The sequence below is a fragment of the Bos mutus genome, chromosome 11 (assembly GCF_027580195.1).
Source record: "Bos mutus isolate GX-2022 chromosome 11, NWIPB_WYAK_1.1, whole genome shotgun sequence".
NCBI lineage: Eukaryota > Metazoa > Chordata > Mammalia > Artiodactyla > Bovidae > Bos > Bos mutus.
In genome coordinates this window covers 76,512,758-76,536,235 of record NC_091627.1, presented here as the reverse complement: position 1 = coordinate 76,536,235, position 23,478 = coordinate 76,512,758, and the positions used below count along the sequence as shown (strand labels likewise).

Here is a 23,478-nt window from a genome sequence, read left to right as displayed (position 1 = left end):
TTTATCATTTTTAAAGGAATACCCAAAAATTTTGCTTAATTTATAGTACAGTAAATAGCTATAACTCACATTTTAAAAAGCTCTCAGGGAGTCCTCAAATATTTGAGAACCACTGCTGCAGAGTAACAGAACAGGAACAGACATTTCAGTGTCAGTGCTATTCAAGTCTAGAGTTTTAGACAAGTTTGTTTTCCAAGAGTACCCTTCTACCTCTTCCTTAAAGTGCACATACCTCTGCAAATCAAGGACTCAGAGAGTGATTAAGCATTGAGATCTTCAACCTTTCAAATGCAGACTTGCCATTTAATCACCATTTGAGGTTTGAAGGCCCAACCTTCACCTGTATCTGGTATATGTTCTCCCATTAACAGCTTTTCACCTTGACGATAAAGAGGCAAACATCTAGCTATACAGGAGGCAAGGGAGCTGGAGTCTAACTGCATTTCTTAAAGCCTTAAAACCAGTACTCTGGGATTTAGCCTTGTCCTACACTCAGCCTTCACAGGTACCGTGCTACTAATTCCTGAGTTGTGGGAGGGGGGGGGGTGTGTGTAGCGTGGACTGGCCTGATTTGGCTTGTTCCTTGTAGCTTTCATTCCTGCAGACTTACTTTCAACTACTGTTGGTATGCTAAATTGGTTACATATCCATTCATTTGTTTTTCAGTTTCTAAAACATAATTTATAGAAGAATTAATGGATAATGAAAAGCAACTTCAAGAACTTCACTGGTGATTCAGTGGTTGAGAATCCACCTGCCAATGCAGGGGACATTACTGAACCAGGGGGTTCAACCCCTGGTCCAGGAAGATTCCACATGCTGCGAGGCTTTGCCCATGCACCACAACTAGTGAACCAGCGTTGAAAGCCCACAGGCCAAAATTACTGAGCCCATGCGCCCTAGAGCCTGTGCTCCACAACAAGAGAAGCCACCGCAATGAGAAGCCTGCACACAGCAACTAGACAGTAGTTCCTGCTCTACGCAATTAGAAACAGCCTGCACGCAGCAACAGAGATACAGCACAGCCAAATATATATATATATAAATAAATAAACGTTAAAAAAAAAAGCAACGTCACAAGTAATTTTACACAAAAACATATGAGATGAAAGAGCACTATCACAGGATGTTTTTTAGCAAATGATGACAGTCCACGTTTGTGTTGCAAAATATTCCTGCTGAATGACTACCTGGTATAAAATACCGTTTCTTTTTGTCCTTAGAAATATACCATGCGTTCATCAAAAACATACTCCCATGTCAGGCGTTCCCTGGTGGGCTTGTGGATAGGATTACAGGCTTTCACCATCATGGCCTGGGTTCAATCCTTGGTCAGGGAACTGAGATCCTACAAGCTGTGTGGCATGATCAAAAAAACAGAAAGAAAACCAAATATACTGTGTGCTCATCTATTCTTGATTTTGAAATAATTTAAAATATATTTTCATACAGGATATGATCATCTGAAATCTCATAATCTGAGCTGATGCATATGATCAATTTCACTATCATATTAATAAAAGTCTAGAGAAGTGATATCTAGTAAAACTTTCTGCAATGATGAAAGTGTTAGACATGAGGTTAACAGTTACATTCTCTCTACATAACCACTTCGTGCTTAATGTGACTGGGGAAACTGAATTTTCAATTCTATTAATTAATTTTAGTACAAGTCACATGGGACAAGTGGCTACCATACCGGACAACTCAGTCTACAGTGTTACTTTTCTCTCTGCACTTACCTTTTGTTGTTGCTGTTGTTGAGGCCATGCCTCACTGCTTGTGGGATCTTAGCTTGCTGACCAGGCATTAAACCCAGGCCCTCAGCAGTGAGAGCGTGATGTCCTAACCGCTGGACAACCAGGAATTCTGTGCATTTATCTTTTGATCTATATGTCTCCCATCCTACTTTATACCTTTTTGAAGAAGGATGTAATTCTTGAGTAGTGTAATAAAGAAAAAAACTGAGAACCGACTATTTTACTACTGCATCTTCTATTCAGAAGACTCCATCATCCTTGCTTTCTTATTGTAAAGAGCGTCCTGGTGGCTCAGATGGTTACCTCCTGCAATGCAGGAGACCCAGGTTCAATCCCTGGGTCAGGCAAGTCTCCTGGATAAGGAAACGGCAACCCACAAGTAACATTTCTCTGTTTTTCGGAAGATCTTGAATAAAGAATAAAAGTCACAAAACAGCAACCCTAGTAAGTAGTTCAGTTCAGGTCAGTTGCTCAGTCGTGTCTGACTCTTTGCAACCCCATGAATCACAGCACGCCAGGCCTCCCTGTCCATCACCAACTCCCAGAGTTCACTCAAACTCATGTCCACTGAGTCAGTGATGCCATCCAGCCATCTTATCCTCTGTTGTCCCCTTCTCCTCCTGCTCCCAATCTCTCCCAGCATCAGGGTCTTTTCTAATGAGTCAACTCTTTGCATGAGGTGGCCACAGTACTGGAGTTTCAGCTTTAGCATCAGTCCTTCCAATGAACACCCAGGACTGATCTCCTTTAGGATGGACTGGTTGGATCTCCTTGCAGTCCAAGGGACTCTCAAGAGTCTTATCCAATACCACAGTTCAAAAGCATCAATTCTTCGGTGCTCAGCTTTCTTCAGTCCAACTCTCACATCCATACATGACTACTGGAAAAACCATAGCCTTGACTAGACGGACCTTAGTTGGCAAAGTAATGTCTCTGCTTATTAATATGCTGTCTGCTGCTGCTGCTAAGTTGCTTCAGTCGTGTCCGACCCTGTGCGACCCCATAGACGGCAGCCCTCCAGGCTTCACCGTCCCTGGGATTCTCCAGGCAAGAACACTGGAGTGGGCTGCCATTTCCTTCTCCAAATACGCTGTCTAGGTTGGTCATAACTTTCCAAGGAGTAAGCGTCTTTTAATTTCATGGCTGCAATCACCATCTACAGTGATTTTGGAGCCCCGCAAAATACAGTCAGCCAGTGTTTCCATGTTTCCACATCTATTTCCCATGAAGTGATGGGACTAGATGCCATGATCTTAGTTTTCTGAATGTTCAGCTTTAAGACTGCTCAAAAAAAGAAAATAAACAACTAAAATTAGTCCACCTAATTCTGATGGTATACTGAAAGTTAAGCTTTCTTCACTTTTTAGTTCTGTTGGACTGGAAGCCATAGGTTTTACCTCTCTTTTTCAGAGGTACTCCTAAAAGTTAAAAAAGAAATAAAAGGAGCAACAGCAAATGTATTGAGTGCTTATACGTACTAAGTAGTGTTCTATTGTGAAGTGAAAGTTGCTCAGTCGTGTCTGACTCTTTGCGACCCACGGACTATACAGTCCATGGAATTCTCCAGGCCATGGAGTGGGTAGGCCATTCCCTTCTCCAGGAAATCTTCCCAACCCAGGGATTGAACCCAGGTCTCCCGCATTGCAGGCGGATTCTTAACCAGCTGAGCTACCAAGTAAAGCCCAGTGTACCAAAAGTTTTATATATATTTCACTTAACTGTCTCCACAACATTATGAGGAAATACTGCGTTGCCCAAAAAGTTTGTTTGGATATCAGAAAAACCCAAGCAAGCTTTTTGGTCAACCCAATATTACTTATTGTCATCTTTACAGATAAGAAAATTTAGGCAAAGGAAGGTGAAGTAATCTTAATATCACACAGCCAGTCAAAGATCCTATAGTCAGAGGAGCCTGGTGTGCTACAGTCCATGGGGTCACAAAGAGTTGGACACGACTGAGCGACTAAGCACATACACAGTGAAAGATAAGCTAGAATTTCATCCAAGTTGTCTGCAGAGCCACAAGAACAGCTATTCATTTGTTAAGGTGCCCTAAAGTTTTTCAGTAACTCTGTACTCACTTCTTGTGAACAAGATTAAGTATAGTAGCATTCTAGGCTCAATGTAATCCTCTTTCTTCCAACTTTCTATTTTCTAGTATTGATATTTTGTTGGTTTTACCTTAAAAAAAATTAAAAAATTAACAATCAATAGTCAACCTAATTAACACACTTCACAGATTCTTTGCTCACAATGTATTCTTTTATCCAATTCCTCCCTCTAGTTTACTATTCTTTCTGTCCAAGAACATCACTTTGGTTTTTGCATCAAGGTTTTTTATTTATTTTTTAGTTAAAGGATACTGCATCAAGTTTTTTAAGTGATAAACTCAGTTTCTGTGTAAATACTCATGTTGGGTCTCATTATTGATGATATTTTAAATAGGCATAGAAGTCAAGTTTAACAGTTATATTCCCTGTACGTTTTGAGGAAAATGTGCCCCATTTTCTTCTGGAAATTACTGTTCTGATAAATATACTATTCAGTTCAGTTCAGTCGCTCAGTCGTGTCTGACTCTTTGCGACCCCATGAATCACAGCACGCCAGGCCTCCCTGTCCATCACCAACTCCTGGAGTTCACTCAGACTCACGTCCATCGAGTCAGTGATGCCATCCAGCCATCTCATCCTCCGTTGTCCCCTTTTCCTCCTGCCCCCAATCCCTCCCAGCATCAGGGTCTTTTCCAGTGAGTCAACTCTTCACATGAGGTGGCCAAAGACTTTCAGCTTTAGCATCATTCCTTCCAAAGAAATCACAGGGCTGATCTCCTTCAGAATGGACTGGTTGGATCTCCTTGCAGTCCAAGGGACTCTCAAGAGTCTTCTCCAACACCACACTTCAAAAGCATCAATTCTTCGGCGCTCAGCTTTCTTCACAGTCCAACTCTCACATCCATACATGACCACTGGAAAAACCATAACCTTGACTAGACAGACCTTAGTTGGCAAAGTAATGTCTCTGCTTTTGAATATGCTATCTAGGTTGGTCATAACTTTTCTTCCAAGGAGTAAGGTCTTTTAATTTCATGGCTGCAGTCACCATCTTAGTATGACTGATATTTTGGTGCAGGTACTTTTTTTTTTCATCCTTTTTATTAAAAACTTTTTTTTTTTGTTGTTCTGCAATTTCACTATTGAGCATTTAGAAGCTGACTTTTTGGAGTACTTATCCTGCTAAGTAACTGTCCCCCCCCCTTTTTTTTAGTAAAGGTGTTGACCTGTCTTTTTTTAGGGTTACTTTTTCCTGTGTGTTTTTGAATTTTTGTTCGAAGGTTCATCACAAGTTAAAGTTGCATGTGTATATACAGCAGAGGAAAACAGGGGTGCTGGTAGGTATGTTTACACGTGTGTACCTCACCTTAACAGTTTTTGATTTGCTGGCACCTCTCACTCAAGTCTCCCACTCCAATGAAGTTTGTTAATTGCTGCAGATGGGCTCTTCCTGAATATCCAGTCACTACATCATGAGCAGGTTGGCTCAGATCTTATCTAGGAGGCTTTCACTGCTTCCTTCCACTACTATGGATGTATAATTTATATAAGCCTATAAGCTCCTTCTTGACTCAGCCCCATAGTTTCTTGAATAGTAAGCAAACAAGTAGTGTACCTCCTTTATCCAACCTGCACACCAATATAGCTTTGGTCTCCATCCTGAAAGAAAAGAACTTTCAGAGCATCTGCCAGCGCTTCTAAACCAGATTTAGGTAGACTCATGTATTTAGTCCCTACTTAACACACTGTTTTTTATTATTTTAAGTCCAAAGATGTTTCTATTTTATCAAAAGTAAATGTACTTTTATTCTGAGAGACAGTGCTCAACTGAATTCCAGAGGATATCTTAATTTTATCCTCAGTAGTCATTTATGACAAAGCACCATGAGGATGTTATCTAACTTTTAGGTTTTTACCTAATAGGTGTTTTGGTTTGAAATTCTCTTACTTTGAATGAGGTTATATTAGCAGCTTCTCAGATGCTCACAAGCTATTTGCATTTAATTTTCTGTGAATTATCTATTCACATCTTTGCCCCCATTTTTTATTAGACTGCAGGGCTTTTTAAACTGAGTTTACAGGATTTATACACAAGAACACCCTTTGTGATATGAACTGCAGATAAGTTTTGCTCGTCATTAATCTGTATTCTGACTGTTGTATTATGACAGATTTTGGCATTCTGAGGGCAGTTTTAAAAAATTGTGGTAAACAAAACACATAATATAAAACATCATCTAAGACACTTTTAAGTGCACAGTGTAATAGTGTTAACCATATGCACAATGTTGTGCAATGGATCTCTAGAACTTTTTCATCATGCAAAAAGGAAACTCTATACCCAATGATATCAAGAAAATTAGAGATACCAAGGGAACTTTTCATGCAAAGATGGGCACAATAAAGGACAGAAATGGTATGGACCTAACAGAAGCAGAAGATATTAAGAAGAGGTGGCAAGAATATACCAAAGAACTATACAAAAAAGATCTTCATGACCCAGATAACCACAATGGTGTCACTCACCTAGAGCCAGACATCCTGGAATGTGAAGTCAAGCGGGCCTTAGGAATCATCACTATGAACAAAACTAGTGGAGGTGATGGAATTACAGTTGAGCTATTTCAAATCCTAAAAGATGATGCTGTGAAAGTGCTGCACTCAATATGCCAGCAAATTTGGAAAATGCAGCAGTGGCCACAGGACTGGAAAAGGTCAGTTTTCATTCCAATCCCAAAGAAAGGCAATGCCAAAGAATGTTCAAACTACTGCACAACTGCATTCATCTCACATGCTAGCAAAGAAATGCTCAAAATTCTCCAGGCCAGGCTTCAATAGTACATGAACCGTGAACTTCCAGATGTTCAAGCTGGTTTTAGAAAAAGCAGAGGAACCAGAGATCAAATTGCCAACATCCACTGGATCATCGCAAAAGCAAGAGAGTTTCAGAAAAACATCTACTTCTGCTTTAATGACCATGCCAAAGTCTTTGACTGTGTGGATCACAACAAACTGGAAACTTCTTAAAGAGATGGGAATACCAGACCACCTGACCTGCCTCCTGAGAAATCTGTATGCAGGTCAAGAAGCAACAGTTAGAACCAGACATGGAACAGACTGATTCCAAATCAGGAAAGGTTGTATACAATCACCCTGCTTATTTAACTTCTATGCAGAGTACATCATGTGAAATGCCAGGCTGGATGAAGTACAAGCTGGAATCAAGATTGCTGGGAGAAATATCAGTAACCTCAGATATGCAGCTGACACCACACTTATGGCAGAAAGGGAAGAACTAAAGAGCCTCTTGATGAAAGTGAAAGAGGAGAGTGAAAAAGTTGTCTTAAAACTCAACATTCAGAAAACTAAGATCATGGCATCCGGTCCCATCACTTTATGGCAAATAAGATGGGGAAACAGTGGAAAGAATGGCTGACTTTTTTAGGTTCCAAAATCAGTGCAGATGGTGACCACAGCCATGAAATTAAAAGATGTTTGCTCCTTGGAAGAAAAGTTATGACCAACCTAGACAGCCTATTATAAAGCACAGACATTACTTTGCCAACAAAAGTCTGTCTAGTCAAAGCTATGATTTTTCCAGTCGTAACGTATGGATGTGAGAGGTGGACTATAAAGAAAGCTGAGTGCCAAAGAATTGATGCTTTTGAACTGTGGTGCTGGAGAAGACTCTTGAGAGTCCCTCGGACAACAAGGAGATCCAACCAGTCTATCCTAAATGAAATCAGTCCTGAATATTCATTGGAAGGACTGATGCTGAAGCTGAAAATCCAATCCTTTGGCTACCTGATGTGAAGAACTGACTCATTTGAAAAGACCCTGATGCTGGGAAAGATGGAAGGCAGGAGGAGAAGGGGATGACAGAAGATGAGATGGTTAGATGGCAAAACTGACTCAGTGGATATGAGTTTAAGTAAACTCTGGGAGTTGGTGATGGACAGGGCGGCCTGGAATGCTGCACTCCATGGGGTCGCAAAGAGTCGGACACGACTGAGCGACTGAACTGAACTGATACCCAGTGAAAAACAACTTCCCTTTTTCCTCTCCACTTAGTTCCTGGCAACCACTATTGTACTTTCTGTTTCTAAGAGTTTGACTAGTTTAAGATACCTCATTTAAGTAGAATTATGTAGTATTTGTGACTGGTTTATTCCACCCAGCATAATCTCCTCAAGGTTTATCCATGCTTACCATGTGATAGGATTTTTTTTTAAGGCTGAACATAATTTCAATGCTGGGAAGGATTGGGGGCAGGAGGAGAAGGGGACAACAGAGGATGAGATGGCTGGATGGCATCACTGACTCAATGGACATGGGTTTGGGTAGACTCCAGGAGTTGGTGATGGACAGGGAGGCCTGGCGTGCTGCAATTCATGGGGTCGCAAAGAGTCAAACACGACTTAGCAACTGAACTGAACTGATAATTTCATTGTAAATATACATATCACGTTTTTATCCATTCAGAGACTGCTTTTTTAATGCAGTAAAAATTACCCATTATTTTATGAATTCTGGATTTAATTTAAATAGCCTTCCGCACATCAAAAGTGTAAAGACTTTTTTAATGCTTTCTTCTATTACTTTCATGGCTTTATTTTTCATTGATCCATTTGGTATACAGGTGAAATTTACAGATTGAAGTTCTTTCAAACAGCTAACCAGCTGTCCCTAGTTAACTGTTTATTTTTTCCCACATATTTGAGATGTCACTTTTACATTCTCACATGTATTTCAAAGTATTTCTGGACTTACTATTCTGGGGCACTGACCCATGTATGTTTGTTCATTGGTACCATGCCTGTTTTGTGCATTTTACCTTTATACCTTAATTTCTGGAAAAACAAGTTCTCCCTCAGTTCTCTTAAGTTTTTCAGCTCTCCCGGCTACTCTTGCATATTTTCCCTTATTAACTTTGGAATCACCATGTCTTAAAAACTAGTTGACAAACTACTTCAGTGGGAACTGTGACAATGTTATCCTTTCTATCCAGAAAAGATGATATGTCTTTTTATTTAAGGTTTGTTTTGTGTCTTTCAATTACGTATTTCCGACTACTGACATGTTTCCACTTTTCCTTATATTTTCTATAATTTCGGCTTAACCTAGGCTGCTATTTTAGTTGATATACAGATAGTCACGTCTATTAAACTTTCACTCCACTGTCTGAGAAATTGTATTCTTCACCTATTTCTTTTTACTATGAACTCCACCTTGTATGTTACAATCATGACATCCCTAAATTTCTTTCACTTTGCCATCTTAAGCTTTCACAATCATTTTCTTGCAGACAAACCACAGAATTCATTTTGCTCTGAATCTAACTGGAAGCTTTTTCCTTCAGAGGTGGGATAAAGCCTACTTGTATTCTTTTATATAAAAGGTGTCTGGTCTTAGTACTGCTATGTTGTGTTACGTGTGTGGCTGTTTATGAATATTCTTTCAACAGATGATGTTTTCTTTTAGATAGGTTTCCAGTTCTTTCAAATTTTAGTAAGGTTTTTTTGTTGTTGTTGTTCTAGTGATTAACTCATATTATTGACTTAGAATTCCACTAGATTATTTTTTAAGATACCTGTTAATTCCTTAATATGAACAATGTTAAAATGAACATGTTTCCTCTTCCTCTCCTTACTTAATTCAATCAGTAGCATTACCTTTATGGTTTCCTTTGAAGTGTTAAACATGTTTATACTTCCATTACTTGTGATCTTGAATACAGTTTTTGACTACCAGTAATTACAATGAGGTAATCTATACACTTTCTTCTCTCAAATTTTATTAGTTTTCATCATTTCTACATCATCAAGGTATATAACATTATGTTCCATCATAATCTCTACATTTGTTTTAGTCTTTAGGGTTATAAACCTCTCTCTCTCTCTCTCTCTCACACACACACACACACACACACACACATATTCAATGGTTACAACAAATTCTTTTCTCAGATAGCTCTTGGCTGGCTGAAGTTTATCCTTTAACAGTTTCCTCAAGAAGGGCTCATATATATACAGCATTCTCTGAGTTCTGTTTATACCTTTCATACTTGAAGAATGGCATAACTGGATATGAAATCTTTGGCTCTTGATTTACTTCCTTACTTTGTAAACACTGCTTTAACATCTTCTGGTATGGAATGTTATACAGAAATCTGAGGCCAGCCCAACTATCAACCCCTTGGAAAGAACTTTGTAGGGAGAAAGATGAGGGTGGTTGGCTGCCCAAAGTAATCTTTATGACCATTCTGGTCAGTTTACCCTGGCACAAGTACCCCTTTCAAGAGAAAAATTACAGTTTCAGTTAAGTTTTAATTGTACTTAAAACAATTTGTTCTGATGCACCGTTCTGGTTTCCTTACCAAAGAGTAAGAGTCGAAAGACTCCTTCTTTGATGCTAGACAGAAAAGCTGATTCGGGTGCATACTGCTCCATGTAAATGTAGCTCTACCTTTTCTTCTGTTCTGAATCAAACTAGGTATTTCTGGCACCAACCCTGTTACTACAACAAGAGATTTAGCCTTTGAACTTCAAGGTGAACCCTTAAACTTCAGTAAATATTTTTAAGTTCACAACTTCTGCTCCTTCTCAAGATGCTTTTGACAGCCTTTAAATATAATTTGGAGTCTACATGCTGTCTTTCAGTTCACTGAAAATGGAAGTTCAGTTATTTTCCTTATTTTAAAATTTTATGACTTCTATGGGAGAAAAGATGTAGAATTATGTAGTTATTATCATGCCAAAACTCTGACTATTAACTATGTGTGCACGTTTAATCTGTTATTATTATCTTCTTCCTTTGGAGAAGGAAACGGCAACCCACTCCAGTACTCCTGTCTGGAGAATTCCATAGACAGAGGAGCCAGGCAGGCTACAGTCCATGACATCCCAAAGAGTCGGACACATCTGTGTGACTTTCACAACTGTCTTTGGAAAGATGAGGCATCTCAATGTTGGAACTCATAGGGCCCATCCTGATAAGATTTCTCCTTATGGTGTAACTTACAATAGAGAAAAACTGGAAGTGTGTGGATCACAACAAACTGTGGAAAATTCTTAAAAATATGGGAATACCAGACCACCTGATCTGCCTCCTGAGAAATCTGTGTGCAGGTCAAGAAGCAAGTTAGAACTGGACATGGAACAACAGACCGGTTCCAAATTGGTAAAGGTTGTATACTGTCACCCTGCTTATTTAATTTCTAAGTAGAGTACATCATGCGAAATGCCAGGCTGGAAGAAAACACAAGCTGGAATCAAGATTACTGGGAGAAATATCAATAACCTCAGATATACAGATGACACCACCCTTATGGCAGAAAGCGAAGAAGAACTAAAGAGTCTCTTGATGAAGGGCAAAAAGGAGAGTGAAAAAGCTGGATTAAAACTCAAGATTCAAAAAACTAAGATCCCATCACTTCATGGCAAATAGATAGGGAAACAATGGAAAAAGTGACAGACTTATTTTCTTGGGTTCCAAAAATCACTGCAGATGGTGACTGCAGCCATGAAATTAAAAGATGCTTGTTCCTTGGAAGAAAAGCTATGACAAACCTAGACAGCGTATTAAAAAGCAGAGACATTACTTCAGTGACAAAGGTCCATATAGTCAAAGCTATGGTTTTTCCAGTAGTCGTGTATGGATGTAAGAGTTGGACAATAAAGAAGGCTGAGTGTCAAAGAACTGATGCTTTTGAACTGTTGTGCTGGAGAAGGTTCTTAAGAGTCCCTCGGAGAGCAAGTAGATCAAACCAGTCAATCTTAAAGGAAATCAACCCTGAATATTCACTGGAAGGACTGGTGCTGAAGCTGCAATACTCTGGCCACCTGATGCAAAGAACTGACTCATTAGAAAAGACCCTGATGCTAGGAAAGACTGAAGGCAGGAGGAGACGGGGAAAAAAGAGGACGAGATACTTGGATGGCATCACCAACTCAATGGACAGGAGTTTGACCAAAGAGAGATGGTAAAGGACAGGGAAGCCTGGCGTGCTACAGTCCATGGGGTCACAGAGTCAGATGCTACTGAGCGACTGAACAACAAAAAAGTAACCTAACAATAAAGGAATGATAAAATAAATTCCAGGATACATAAAACATATCATGCAGGACTTCTTATTGGTCCAGTGGTTAAGAATCCACCTTCCAATGCAGGGGACACGGGTTTGATCCCTGGTCGAGGATTCCACATGCCATGGGGCAACTAAGCCCATATGCCACAACTACTGAGCCCGTGTTCTAGAAATCACAAGCCACAAAATCTGAAGCCCGAGTACGCTAGAACCTGTGCTCTGCAACAAGAGCTCAGTTCAGTTGCTCAGTTGTGATCAACTCTTTGCAACCCCATGAACCATAACACGCCAGGCCTCCCTGTCTATCACCAACTGCCAGAGCCTACCCAAACCCATGTCCATTGAGTCGGTGATGCTATCCAACCATCTCATCCTCTGTCGTCCCCTTCTCCTCCTGCCCTGAATCTTTCCCAGCATCAGTTCAGTTCAGTTGCTCAGCTGTGTCTGACTCTTTGCAACCCCATGAACCGCAGCACACCAGGCCTCCTTGTCCATCACCAACTTCCGGAGTTCACCCAAACTCATGTTCAATGAGTCAGTGATGCCATCTAACCATCTCATCCTCTGTCGTCCCCTTCTCCTCCTGCCTTCAATCTTTCCCAACATCAGGATCTTTTCAAATGAGTCAGCTCTTCGCATCAGGCAACCAAAATATTGGAGTTCCAGTTTCAACATCAGTCCTTCCAATGAACACCCAGGACTGATCTCCTTTAGGATGGACTGATTGGATCTCCTTGCAGTCCAAGGGACTCACAAGAGTCTTCTCCAACACCACTATTCAAAAGCACCAATTCTTCTGCGCTCAGCTTTTTTTATAGTCCAACTCTCACATCCATATGTGACTACTGGAAAAACCAGAGCCTTGAGTAGACGGACCTTTGTTGGCAAAGTAATGTTTCTGCTTTTTAATATGCTGTCTAGGCTGGTCATAACTTTTCTTCCAAGGAGTAAGCGTCTTTTAATTTCATGGCTACAGTCGCCATCTGCAGTGATTTTGGAGCCCCCCAAAATAAGGTAAGCCACTGTTTCCACTGTTTCCCCATCTATCTGCCACGAAATGAAGGGGCCGGATGCCATGATCTTAGTTTTCTTAATGTTGAGCTTTAAGCCAACTTTTTCTCTCTCTTCTTTCACTTTCATCAAGAGGCTCTTCAGTTTTTCTTCACTTTCTGCCATAAGGGTGGTGTCATCTGCATATGTGAAGTTATTGTTATTTCTCCCAGCAATCTTGATTCCAGCTTGTGCTTCATCCAGCCCAGCGTTTCTCATGATGTACTCTGCATATAAGTTAATTAAGCAGGGTGACAATACACAGCCTTGATGTACTCCTTTTCCTATTTGGATCCAGTCTGTTGTTCCATGTCCAGTGCTAACTGTTGCTTCCCGACCTGCATACAGGTTTCTCAAGAGGCAGGTCAGGTGGTCTGGTATTCCCATCTCTTTCAGAATTTTCCACAGTTTATTGTGATCCATACAGTCAAAGACTTTTTGGCATAGTCAATAAAGCAGAAATAGGTGTTTTTCTGGAACTCTCTTGCTTTTTCAATGATCCAGCAAATATCGGATCAAGTCAAATTGGAAGTGGTCAAACAGGAGATGCCAAGAGTGAACGTCCACATTCTAGGAATCAGCGAACTAAGATGGACTGGAATGGGTGAATTTAACTCAGATGACCCTTATATCTACTACTGTGAGCAAGAATCTCTTAGGAAAATACAGTAGCCATCACAGTCAACAAAAGGGTTCGAAATGCAGTACTTGGATGCAATCTCAAAAACGACAGAATGATCTCTGTTTGTTTCCAAGGCAAACCATTCAATATTATGGTAATCGAAGTCTATGCCCCAACCAGTAACGCTGAAGAAGCTGAAGTTGAACGGTTCTATGAAGACCTACAAGACCTTTTAGAACGAACACCCCCAAAAGATATCCTTTTTATTACAGGGGACTGGAATACAAAAGTAGGAAGTCAAGAAACACCTGGAGTAACAGGCAAATTTGGCCTTGGAGTACAGAATGTAGCAGAGCAAAGGCTAATATAGAGTTTTGCCAAGAGAACGTACTGGTCATAGCAAACACCATCTTCCAACAACACAGAGAAGACTCTACACATGGACATCACCAGATGGTCAACCCCGAAATCAGACTGATTATATTCTTTGCAGCCAAAGATGGAGAAGCTCTATACAGTAAGCAAAAACAAGACTAGGAGCTGACTGTGGCTCAGATCATGAAGTCCTTATTGCCAAATTCAGACTTAAATTGAAGAAAGTGGGGAAAACCACTAGACCATTCAGGTATGACCTAAATCGAGAAAAGCAACCTCAGTGAGATGCCCACACATTGCAACTAGAGAATGGACTCTGCTCTTCGCAACTAGTGAAAGCCCTTGCACAGCAACAAAGACCCAGTATGGCCAAATATAAATAAAAAAGTTTTAAAAATGCTGCCACTGATATCCATTTTCAAAGAATACATACATACATATTTATATTAGGAAAATAATGTTAATAATGTTAAATAAGGGAGAATACAAAATTATATATAGAACGATTCCAATGAAAATATTACATGATACTACATATATTTCTATATCTTATTATATTTATAGCAAATAAAAAGAAATGTTTAAGTTTTCTCTAGGTTTTTTTTCTTTTTAATTTAACATTTACTTGTTTACTTGACTGTGCTGGGTCTCAGTTGTGGCATGTGAACTCTTCGTTGTGGCATGCAGGACCTAGTTCCCTGACCAGGGATCAAACCTGGGCCCCCTGCATTGGTAGCAAACATTCTTAGCCACTGGATCACCAGGGAAGTTTCCTCTAGGGTGATTGTTGCTAATTTTCAATTTCTCTTTATGCTTTTCTGAATTTTCAAAGTTTTCTTGGGAAATGCCAATTATTCATTACTCCTTACTTTCTAAAAGCAGGTAACTGCAATGCAATTAGTAATCATTTTTATGTAACAAATATTTCCTAGAAATGTGTTTTTGAAAAGTTATACATGGGAGATAAAGATTACTGATATAGTATAATATAGTAATTCAACCTTTATTCAGGCTGTTTAATCAGAAAGACATGGATTCTAACTCTATGGTTGCCATTTACTCGGTCCTGGGAGTTAAATTTGCTAAACTTCTGTTTTCTCAAATGTAAAACAGGTATATTGTCCATATGATGGAAACTGTTGTTAAGAATAAAACCAGCATTTAGTGTCTACTTGAAATAAAGTGATCAATAAATGATGCCTATTAACATTACAACTGTGAAAAGTGTGAAAATGTTAGTCGCTTAGATGTGTCCGACTCTGTGTGACCCCATGGACTGTAGCCAGTCAGACTCCTTTGTCCATGGGGATTCTCCAGACAGGAAAACTGGAGTGGGGTGCCATTCCCTCCTCCAGGGGACCTTCCTGACCCAGAAAATCAAACCCAGGTTTCCTGCATTGTAAGTAGATTCTTTACTGTCTGAGCTACCAGGGAAGCCCTATTATAATGAGAATTGTACACAGTTTCTATTGTGTATTACAAATCTGTTCACTGATAATAGACATTTATTTGTAAGGAAAATACATTCTGGTGATTTTTCAGAAACTTTGCCAAACAGTATTAGCAAAACATCCAGAGTGTAGAACAAGATAAGATAAGCTTACTACATAAAATATTATCAAATCTTTACTCATATTCCTTCACACATTAAGCATAAATGGACCTACCAACAATTGTAAATGACTCTGGGATATGAGAAGCTATCAAGAAGGCATGGAGGTAAAAACGAAGTGATCAAATTAAGTATTATAAGCAACAACTGAGTTCAAAATTGTATAGCTGTGTGTGTGTCTGTCTGTCTGTGAGATTAGCAACGCATATGAGTCTGTCAAGAGACAAATCATATGGAAGAAAAATAGGCAGCCAAAGTGTGAAAGACTGGGATAAAGGATTTAGATTAATTCACAGGTGGTAGAGGAGAGCCTTGGAGAGACAAAAGAGTGACTAACCTCCTTACTGGAAAAGAAACACCAACATAAAGTAAACTGAGAGATGAACAGAGTATGCAGACCGAGTAAAAATCTCTGCCCTGGTAACTCTTCTATGCTGTTTGTCCAGCCCATTTCCTCTTACTAAGAATGTTATTTTTTCCTTTTTTTCTGTGACATACTCAATCCTCAAGATCTTTTTCAAGTACCCACTTTCTCTGAGAAGTCTTTACAAACCATTTTAGCCCTCAGACTAGTTTCCTTAATGGTGGGATTATTTTTTTAAAACAAATTTGGTAACAGGAACTTAAAGTGTTGTGGATCTATGTATATCAAAAAACAAACTTGCAGAAGAGTAAGATCAGATTTGTGGTTATCAGAGGTGAGGCACTGGGAAGGAGGAACTAGATGAAAGCAGTCAAAAGATACAAATTTTCAATTATAAAATAGATACTAGGGATGTAATATAAACATGATAAGTATAATACTGATCTGTGTTATATATCAAAGTTAACAGTAAATCCCAAGAGATCTCATCACAAGGAAAAAACTTTTTCTATATCTTTAATTTTGTATCTTTATGAGATAATAGATATTCATAAAACTTATGATAATCATTTCATGGTATATGTAAGTCAAATCATTATGCTGTACATGTTAAACTTATATAGTGCTTCATGCCAACTTATCTCAATAAAACTGAAAGAAAAAAAAGCAAATATCCCTCTGACTCAATAACTCACTGATATGAACTGAAATTGTGACGTAAACATATAAAGACATTTCTACAAAGACGTTCACTGCAATTCTATCATAGCAAAAAAAAAAAGTACCTAAATATTAATCAACAGAGATACATTTAATATAAATTGTGTATTCACATAACGGACTGTTCAACTAAAAAAGACTGAGACAACTGTTTATGTTGTTATTTAAAAAAAAAAAAAAAAAAAACACCCAGGATATATTCAAGCAAAAAGAAAAACTTAATTTATAAAGTATTACACAGTGTGGTTTCTTTTTAATGAAAAAAGTGTGTGTATTTATATATTCATGTGTTAAACAAATTTAAAAGTAAACACAGACATATACAAATACAATTAATAGTTATCTCTGGGGAACAGAAGTACAAAGGAAAAGAACTGACTTTTTAATTTTAAAGTTTCCTATAATTCTGTATTAATTAATTCATTTAGGAATCATTTGAAAATTTCTAGAGTGCCAGACACTCATGATTTATACCACTCACTTGGCCCTTACACATTAAATGTCTTTTGAGGTATTTCGTATTTGTTTTTCCCACTGAGCCATAAACATGTTGAAGGCAAGCTTCCTTTCCCACAGCAACAACTATGAGCATACACGTTTCCAGATATACGTACATGTGTAAGTATTTTTTACAAGGAATGAATAGGCCCTTATCAAATTTATGACAGTGGTTGTTTCTGAGAAGGGTGAGAGTGAGGAGGGGAATGGGATGGAAGTTATTTTTTTTAAAAGAGGATTCAGTTCAATAAACTGTATTTTATCTCAAAAAATTTTTTTAAATAAAGACTCGTATAGGGATATCCTAGGTGGTCCAGTGGATAAGTATTCGCCTACCACAAATTTGATCCCTGGTCCAGGAAGATTCCAGATGCATATGCCACAACTACTGAGCCGCACTCTAGAGCTGGAGGACTGCAACTTCTGAAGCCTGAGTGCCCAAGAGCCCGTACTCCACAAGAGAAGCCACCTCAATTAGAAGCTTGGGCACTGCAACCAGAGAAAGTCCGAGCACAGCAATGAAAAACCTAGTGCAGCCAAAAAAAAATGAATGAATAAAATTTTTCAAAAGACTCAAATACTGTATGTAAATAAGTATAAATTTTTTTTTCCAGTCTTTCATTTGTGTTAACTTTGTTTTTAGCACCTCTCTTACATAGAACTTTCAACTTATTTTGTATAGTCAATCTCCTGATGTTTCTTTAATGACTTTTGGCCTTGCTTACAATGAAAAGTACTTTCTTCTTATTCTTCTATGGCTAAACAAAAACATTGAGCTCTTACTAGGAGGACATTATGCTAAGTGAAATAAGCTTGTTACAAAGGACAAATACTATTAAGTATCTAAAATAGTCAAACTCACAGAAGTAGAGAGTAGAAGGGCCAGGGGAAAGAGGAAACGGAGAGCTGCTACTCAGTGGGTATAAAGTTTCAATTATGAAAGATAAATTAAGTTCTCATCATCTGATATACAATATCTTGCCTATAGTTAACAATACTGTATTATATACTTAAAATTTTGTTTTAAAAGTAGATCTCATGTTATACCTAATTAAAAAATATTTGCACTCTTTAATCATTTGGAATGTATTTCTTGTTACTGAATGATTTTCAGTATGAAATGAGTTAACTGAATGTTTTTCCAAAGGAATAATCAAGTTTCAGTATCATTTAGTAAACAGTAAATCGCTTCCTTATTGATCTGAAATACCACCAGTATTATAAACGGACACTTGAATTCAGTGAAAAAAAACTCTACCTCTTCAAAAGCATTAACCAATTTTTATGCATCTGAAATTAATTACACTGGGAATCACCACAAGAACCTGTCATCAACATGGTTTACCTTACACTGCATAGTAAAATTGCTTTTTTTCCCCAACCAGTCACAGCCAAAACAGAATTTAAAAAAAATTAAGTCAATCAGTAAGAAGTAAACCATAATTTTATTTGCATGTTCTTTTTAACTAAGACAAGTAGTCAAAAACAAAAAATTGTTTAAACTAAGGAATTACAGAAAAGTTTATCAGATCAATAGATTCAACAAATCACTAAACTGAAAAATGAACAGAATGAAAATAAAATTCCAGAACAAGAACAGATACCACCATCGGCACTGATTGGGAGTGAGGAAATCTGTGTTTTAATTCCAACCTGAACAAATGAATAAACCTCAAGAATTGGCTCTATGGTTCAATTTCCAACATTCTATAATTTCTAATTTGCCATCTCTAAGATTTAATTAAAACACCTAATACCATCAGCCAAAGAAGTACCTAATCTTTAGTGAGATGTTATTTACACCAGTATAGGTCATTAATCTAACTTAAAATTCATTTTCTCTAGCTATCTTCTGAGCACACAGAAAAATAGCTGAGCAACATTTTTAAGACTTCCAGTCACGTGAAAGTAATTTTTTTTTTAAGTGGAAGTATAGTTGATTTACAAGGTCCTAATGTGTAGTACAGGGAACTACATTCAACATCCTGTAGGAGACCATAATGGAAAAGAATATAAAAAAGAAGATATATGCACACCCACATATATATATAAACTGAATCACTTTGTTGTATACCAGAAACTAACACAACCTTGTAAATCAACTATACTTCCACTTAAAAAAAAATTACTTTCACGTGACTGAAAGTCTTAAAAATGTTGCTCAGCTATTCTTCTGTGTGCTCAGAAGATAGCTAGAGAAAATGAATTTAAGTTAGATTAATGACCTATACTGGTGTAAATAATATCTCACTAAAGATTAGGTACTTCTTTGGTGGAAAACTCAGCAGTGGCCACAGGACTGGAAAAGGTCAGTTTTCATTCCAATCCCAAAGAAAGGCAATGCCAAAGAATGCTCAAACTACCGCACAATTGCACTCATCTCACACGCTAGTAAAGTAATGCTCAAAATTCTCCAAGCCAGGCTTCAGCAATATGTGAACCGTGAACTTCCTGATGTTCAAGCTGGTTTTAGAAAAGGCAGAGGAACCAGAGATCAAATCGCCAAAATCCACTGGATCATGGAAAAAGCAAGAGAGTTCCAGAAAAACATCTATTTCTGCTTTCTTGACTATGCCAAAGCCTTTGACTGTGTGGATCACAATAAACTGTGGAAAATTCTTCAAGAGATGGGAATACCAGAACACCTGATCTGCCTCTTGAGAAAATAGTATGCAGGTCAGGAAGCAACAGTTAGAACTGGACATGGAACAACAGACTGGTTCCAAATAGGAAAAGGAATTCGTCAAGGCTGTATATTGTCACCCTGTTTATTTAACCCATATGCAGAGTACATCATGAGAAACGCTGGACTGGAAAAACACAAGATGGAATCAAGATTGCTGGGAGAAATATCAATAACCTCAGATATGCAGATGACACCACCCTTATGGCAGAAAGTGAAGAGGAACTCAAAAGCCTCCTGATGAAAGTGAAAGAGGAGAGTGAAAAAGTTGGCTTACAGCTCAACATTCAGAAAACGAAGATCATGGCATCCGGTCCCACCACTTCATGGGAAATAGATGGGGAAACAGTGGAAACAGTGTCAGACTTTATTTTTCTGGGCTCCAAAATCACTGCAGATGTTGACTGCAGCCATGAAATTAAAAGACGCTTACTCCTTGGAAGGAAAGTTATGACCAACCTAGATAGCATATTGAAAAGCAGAGACATTACTTTGCCAACAAAGGTTCGTCTAGTCAAGGCTGTGGTTTTTCCTGTGGTCATGTATGGATGTGAGAGTTGGACTGTGAAGAAGGCTGAGCGCCGAAGAATTGATGCTTTTGAACTGTGGTGTTGGAGAAGACTCTTGAGAGTCCCTTGGACTCTTGCAAGGAGATCCAACCAGTGCATTCTGAAGGAGATCAGCCCTGGGATTTCTTTGGAAGGAATGATGCTAAAGCTGAAACTCCAGTACTTTGGCCACCTCATGTGAAGAGTTGACTCACTGGAAAAGATTCTGATGCTGGGAGGGATTGGGGGCAGGAGGAGAAGGGGATGACAGAGGATGAGATGGCTGGATGGCATCACTGACTCACATCACATGGACGTGAGTCTGAGTGAACTCCGGGAGTTGGTGATGGACAGGGAGGCCTGGCGTGCTGCGATTCATGGGGTCGTAAAGAGTCGGACACGACTGAGCGACTGATCTGATCTGAATCTAAAACTCCTAATTTATCTTTCCCCTTTGGTAACCATAAATTTGTTTTCTATATCTGTGAGTCTGTTTTGTTAGCAAGTTCATGTGTGTCATATTTTAGATTCCACATATAAGTGATAACATATGGTATTTGTCTTTCTCTTACTTCACCTAGTATGATAATCTCCAGGTCCATTCATGTTGCTGCAAATGACATTATTTCATTCTTTTTTTTTTTAAATGTCTGAGTACTGTTCCATTGTGTATATATGCCACATCATCTTTACCCATTCATCTGCTGATGGTCATTTAGGGTGCTCCGAGTCTTGGCTATTGCAAACAGTGCTATGAACATTAGGGTGCAGGTGTCTTTCAAATTTTGTTTTCTCTGGATATATGCCCACAAGTGGGATTAGTGGATCATATAGCAACTCTATTTTTAGTTTTTTAAGGAACCTCCATACTGTTTTCCATAGTGGCTGCACCAATTTACATTCCTACCAAATGTGTAGGAGGGTTCCCTTTTCTCCACACCCTCTCCAGCTTTTGTTACATATAGATTTTTAAAATAATGACCATTTTGACTGGTGTGAGATGATATCTCATTGTTGTTTTGATTTGCATTTCTCTAATAAATACCAATACTGAGCATCATTTCATGTGCCTGTTGGCTACCTGTATATCTCCTTTGGAGAAATGTCTGTTTAGGTCTTCTGCTCATTTTTTGATTTCGGTTGTTATTGTTGTTGTTGTTATTGAGTTATATGAGCTGTTGGTATATTTTGTAAATTAAGCCGTTGCTGGTTGCATTGTTTGCAAGCATTTTCTCCCAGTCTGTAGGTTGCCTTTTAGTTTTGTTTATGGTTTCTTTCACTGTGTAAAAGCTTCTCAGTTTGATTAGGTCCCATTTGTTTACTTTTGCTTTTATTTCTATTGCCTTGGGAAACTGGCCTTAAGAAAACACTGGTACAATTTATGTCATAAAACGTTTTTTGCCCATGTCCTCTGTTTTATTGTGTCATGCCTCATATTTAAGTCTTTAACCCATTTTGAGTTTATCTTTGTGTATGATGCAAGAGTGTTTTGACTTCACTAATTTTCATGCAGCTGTCTAGTGTTCCCAACACCACTTACTAAAGAGCTTTTTCTCTCCATTGTATATTCTTGCCTCTTTTGTTGAAGGTTAACTGATTGGTAGGTATGTGGGTTTATTTCTGGACTCTCAATTTTGTTCTACCGATCCATATATTTGTTTTTGTGCCAATACCATGCTGTTTTGATTCCCGTAGCTTTGCAGTATTGTCTGATGGCTGGGAGAATTATGCCTTCAGCTTGGTTCTTTTTCTTCAGGACTGCTTTAGTAATTCTGGGTCAGTTTACGGTTCCATGTAAGTTTTAGAATTATTTGTTCTAGTTCTGTGAAAAAGGCCAAGGGTAATTTGATAGAGATCACATTAAATCTGCAGATTGCTTTGGGTAGTATGGCCATTTTAACAATACTGATTCTTCCAATCCAAAAGCATGGGATATCTTCATTTCTTTGAATTATCCTCAGTTTCCTTTATCAATGTTACATACTTCACAGCATCTAAGTCTTTCACCTCTCTTGATCAGGTTTAAAAGACAGTTTTTTTTACTTTCCCTGAAAGTAATTCTTAACTTACCATTTAGCTTGTTCCTCTTTAAGGTAACACTTACGTTTTCCTAATACATGTTTTTTTCCAACCATTCCAAAACTACGATGATATTATACCATGTGTTTACATGTGCACACATCCTTCAGGATGATTCATTCAACTATATACCAAATCACTTTCTGCTTAATTCTTCTGGCTCAATCCTTCTTAGTTACTACTCATTTTTTGGTTATTTCTACAAAGATTGAAGCCCATTTGTTTATTCCTTTTTTCTTAGACTACTCAAAATAATTTGACTTCTATTTTTGGTTTTTTAAGTACTCAACCTTATCACCTTTTAAGAACTCATCCATGAAGTTAATATGCTCAGTCACTTAAATCAGTGATTATGTGAACAAATTTGAGTCCAGGAGAGGGAAAGGAAATAGAAAGAACCATTTAGTAAGTATCTATTTGCAAATGTCTAGCACTATTTTAAAAAGTTGTAGATCCCAGACAATACAACTTTTAAAAAGTTCTCCCAACTACCACAAAATCAATATGACTCCTTCATAAAAGAATAAAATGTCTTATTTAAATCTGGCTCTGTTGTTCTTGTTCTCTCTTCACCTACCAAAAGTCACTAGCACAGAAAAATACTTTACATTTATCTGTAATCAGTTCTTCATAAAACCATGATTATTACCTAGAATCTACATTTAATGACTGATTTGCCTTAAACCGTATTAGTGTGTGTTCATGCTCAGCTGTGTGCAATTCTTTGCAGTCCTATGGGCTGTAGCCCACCAGGCTCCTCTGTCCATGGGATTCTCCCAGCAAGAATACTGGAGTGGGTTGCTATTTCCTACCTCAGGAGATGTTCCTGATCCAGGGATTGAACCCAAGTTTCCTGCGTCTCCTTGTACTGGCAATCAAATTCTTTACCACTGAGCCACCTGGGAAGCCATAAACCATATGCTTCCCTGGTGGCTCAGAGGTTAAAGCATCTGCCTGCAATGCGGGAGACCTGGGTTCAATCCCTGGGTCGGGAAGATCCCCTGGAAAAGGAAATGGCAACCCACTCCAG

At 38.5% G+C, this 23,478-nt stretch overlaps 1 protein-coding gene across 2 annotated transcripts in view; it reads right to left on the bottom strand.

The window, feature by feature from the left end:
- Positions 1-23,478, bottom strand: part of FBXO11 (F-box protein 11) — a 110,416-nt gene that overhangs the window by 74,498 nt on the left and 12,440 nt on the right. Inside the window, exon 2 of one of the 2 annotated variants that reach the window (XM_070379618.1) lies at positions 17,475-17,665. The exons of the other annotated variant lie outside the window; for it this stretch is intronic. Within the exon in view, the coding sequence (XP_070235719.1) occupies positions 17,475-17,514 (40 nt within the window). The 5' untranslated portion in view covers positions 17,515-17,665. The remainder of the gene's footprint in view (positions 1-17,474; positions 17,666-23,478) is intronic. 2 annotated transcript variants of the gene reach the window in all.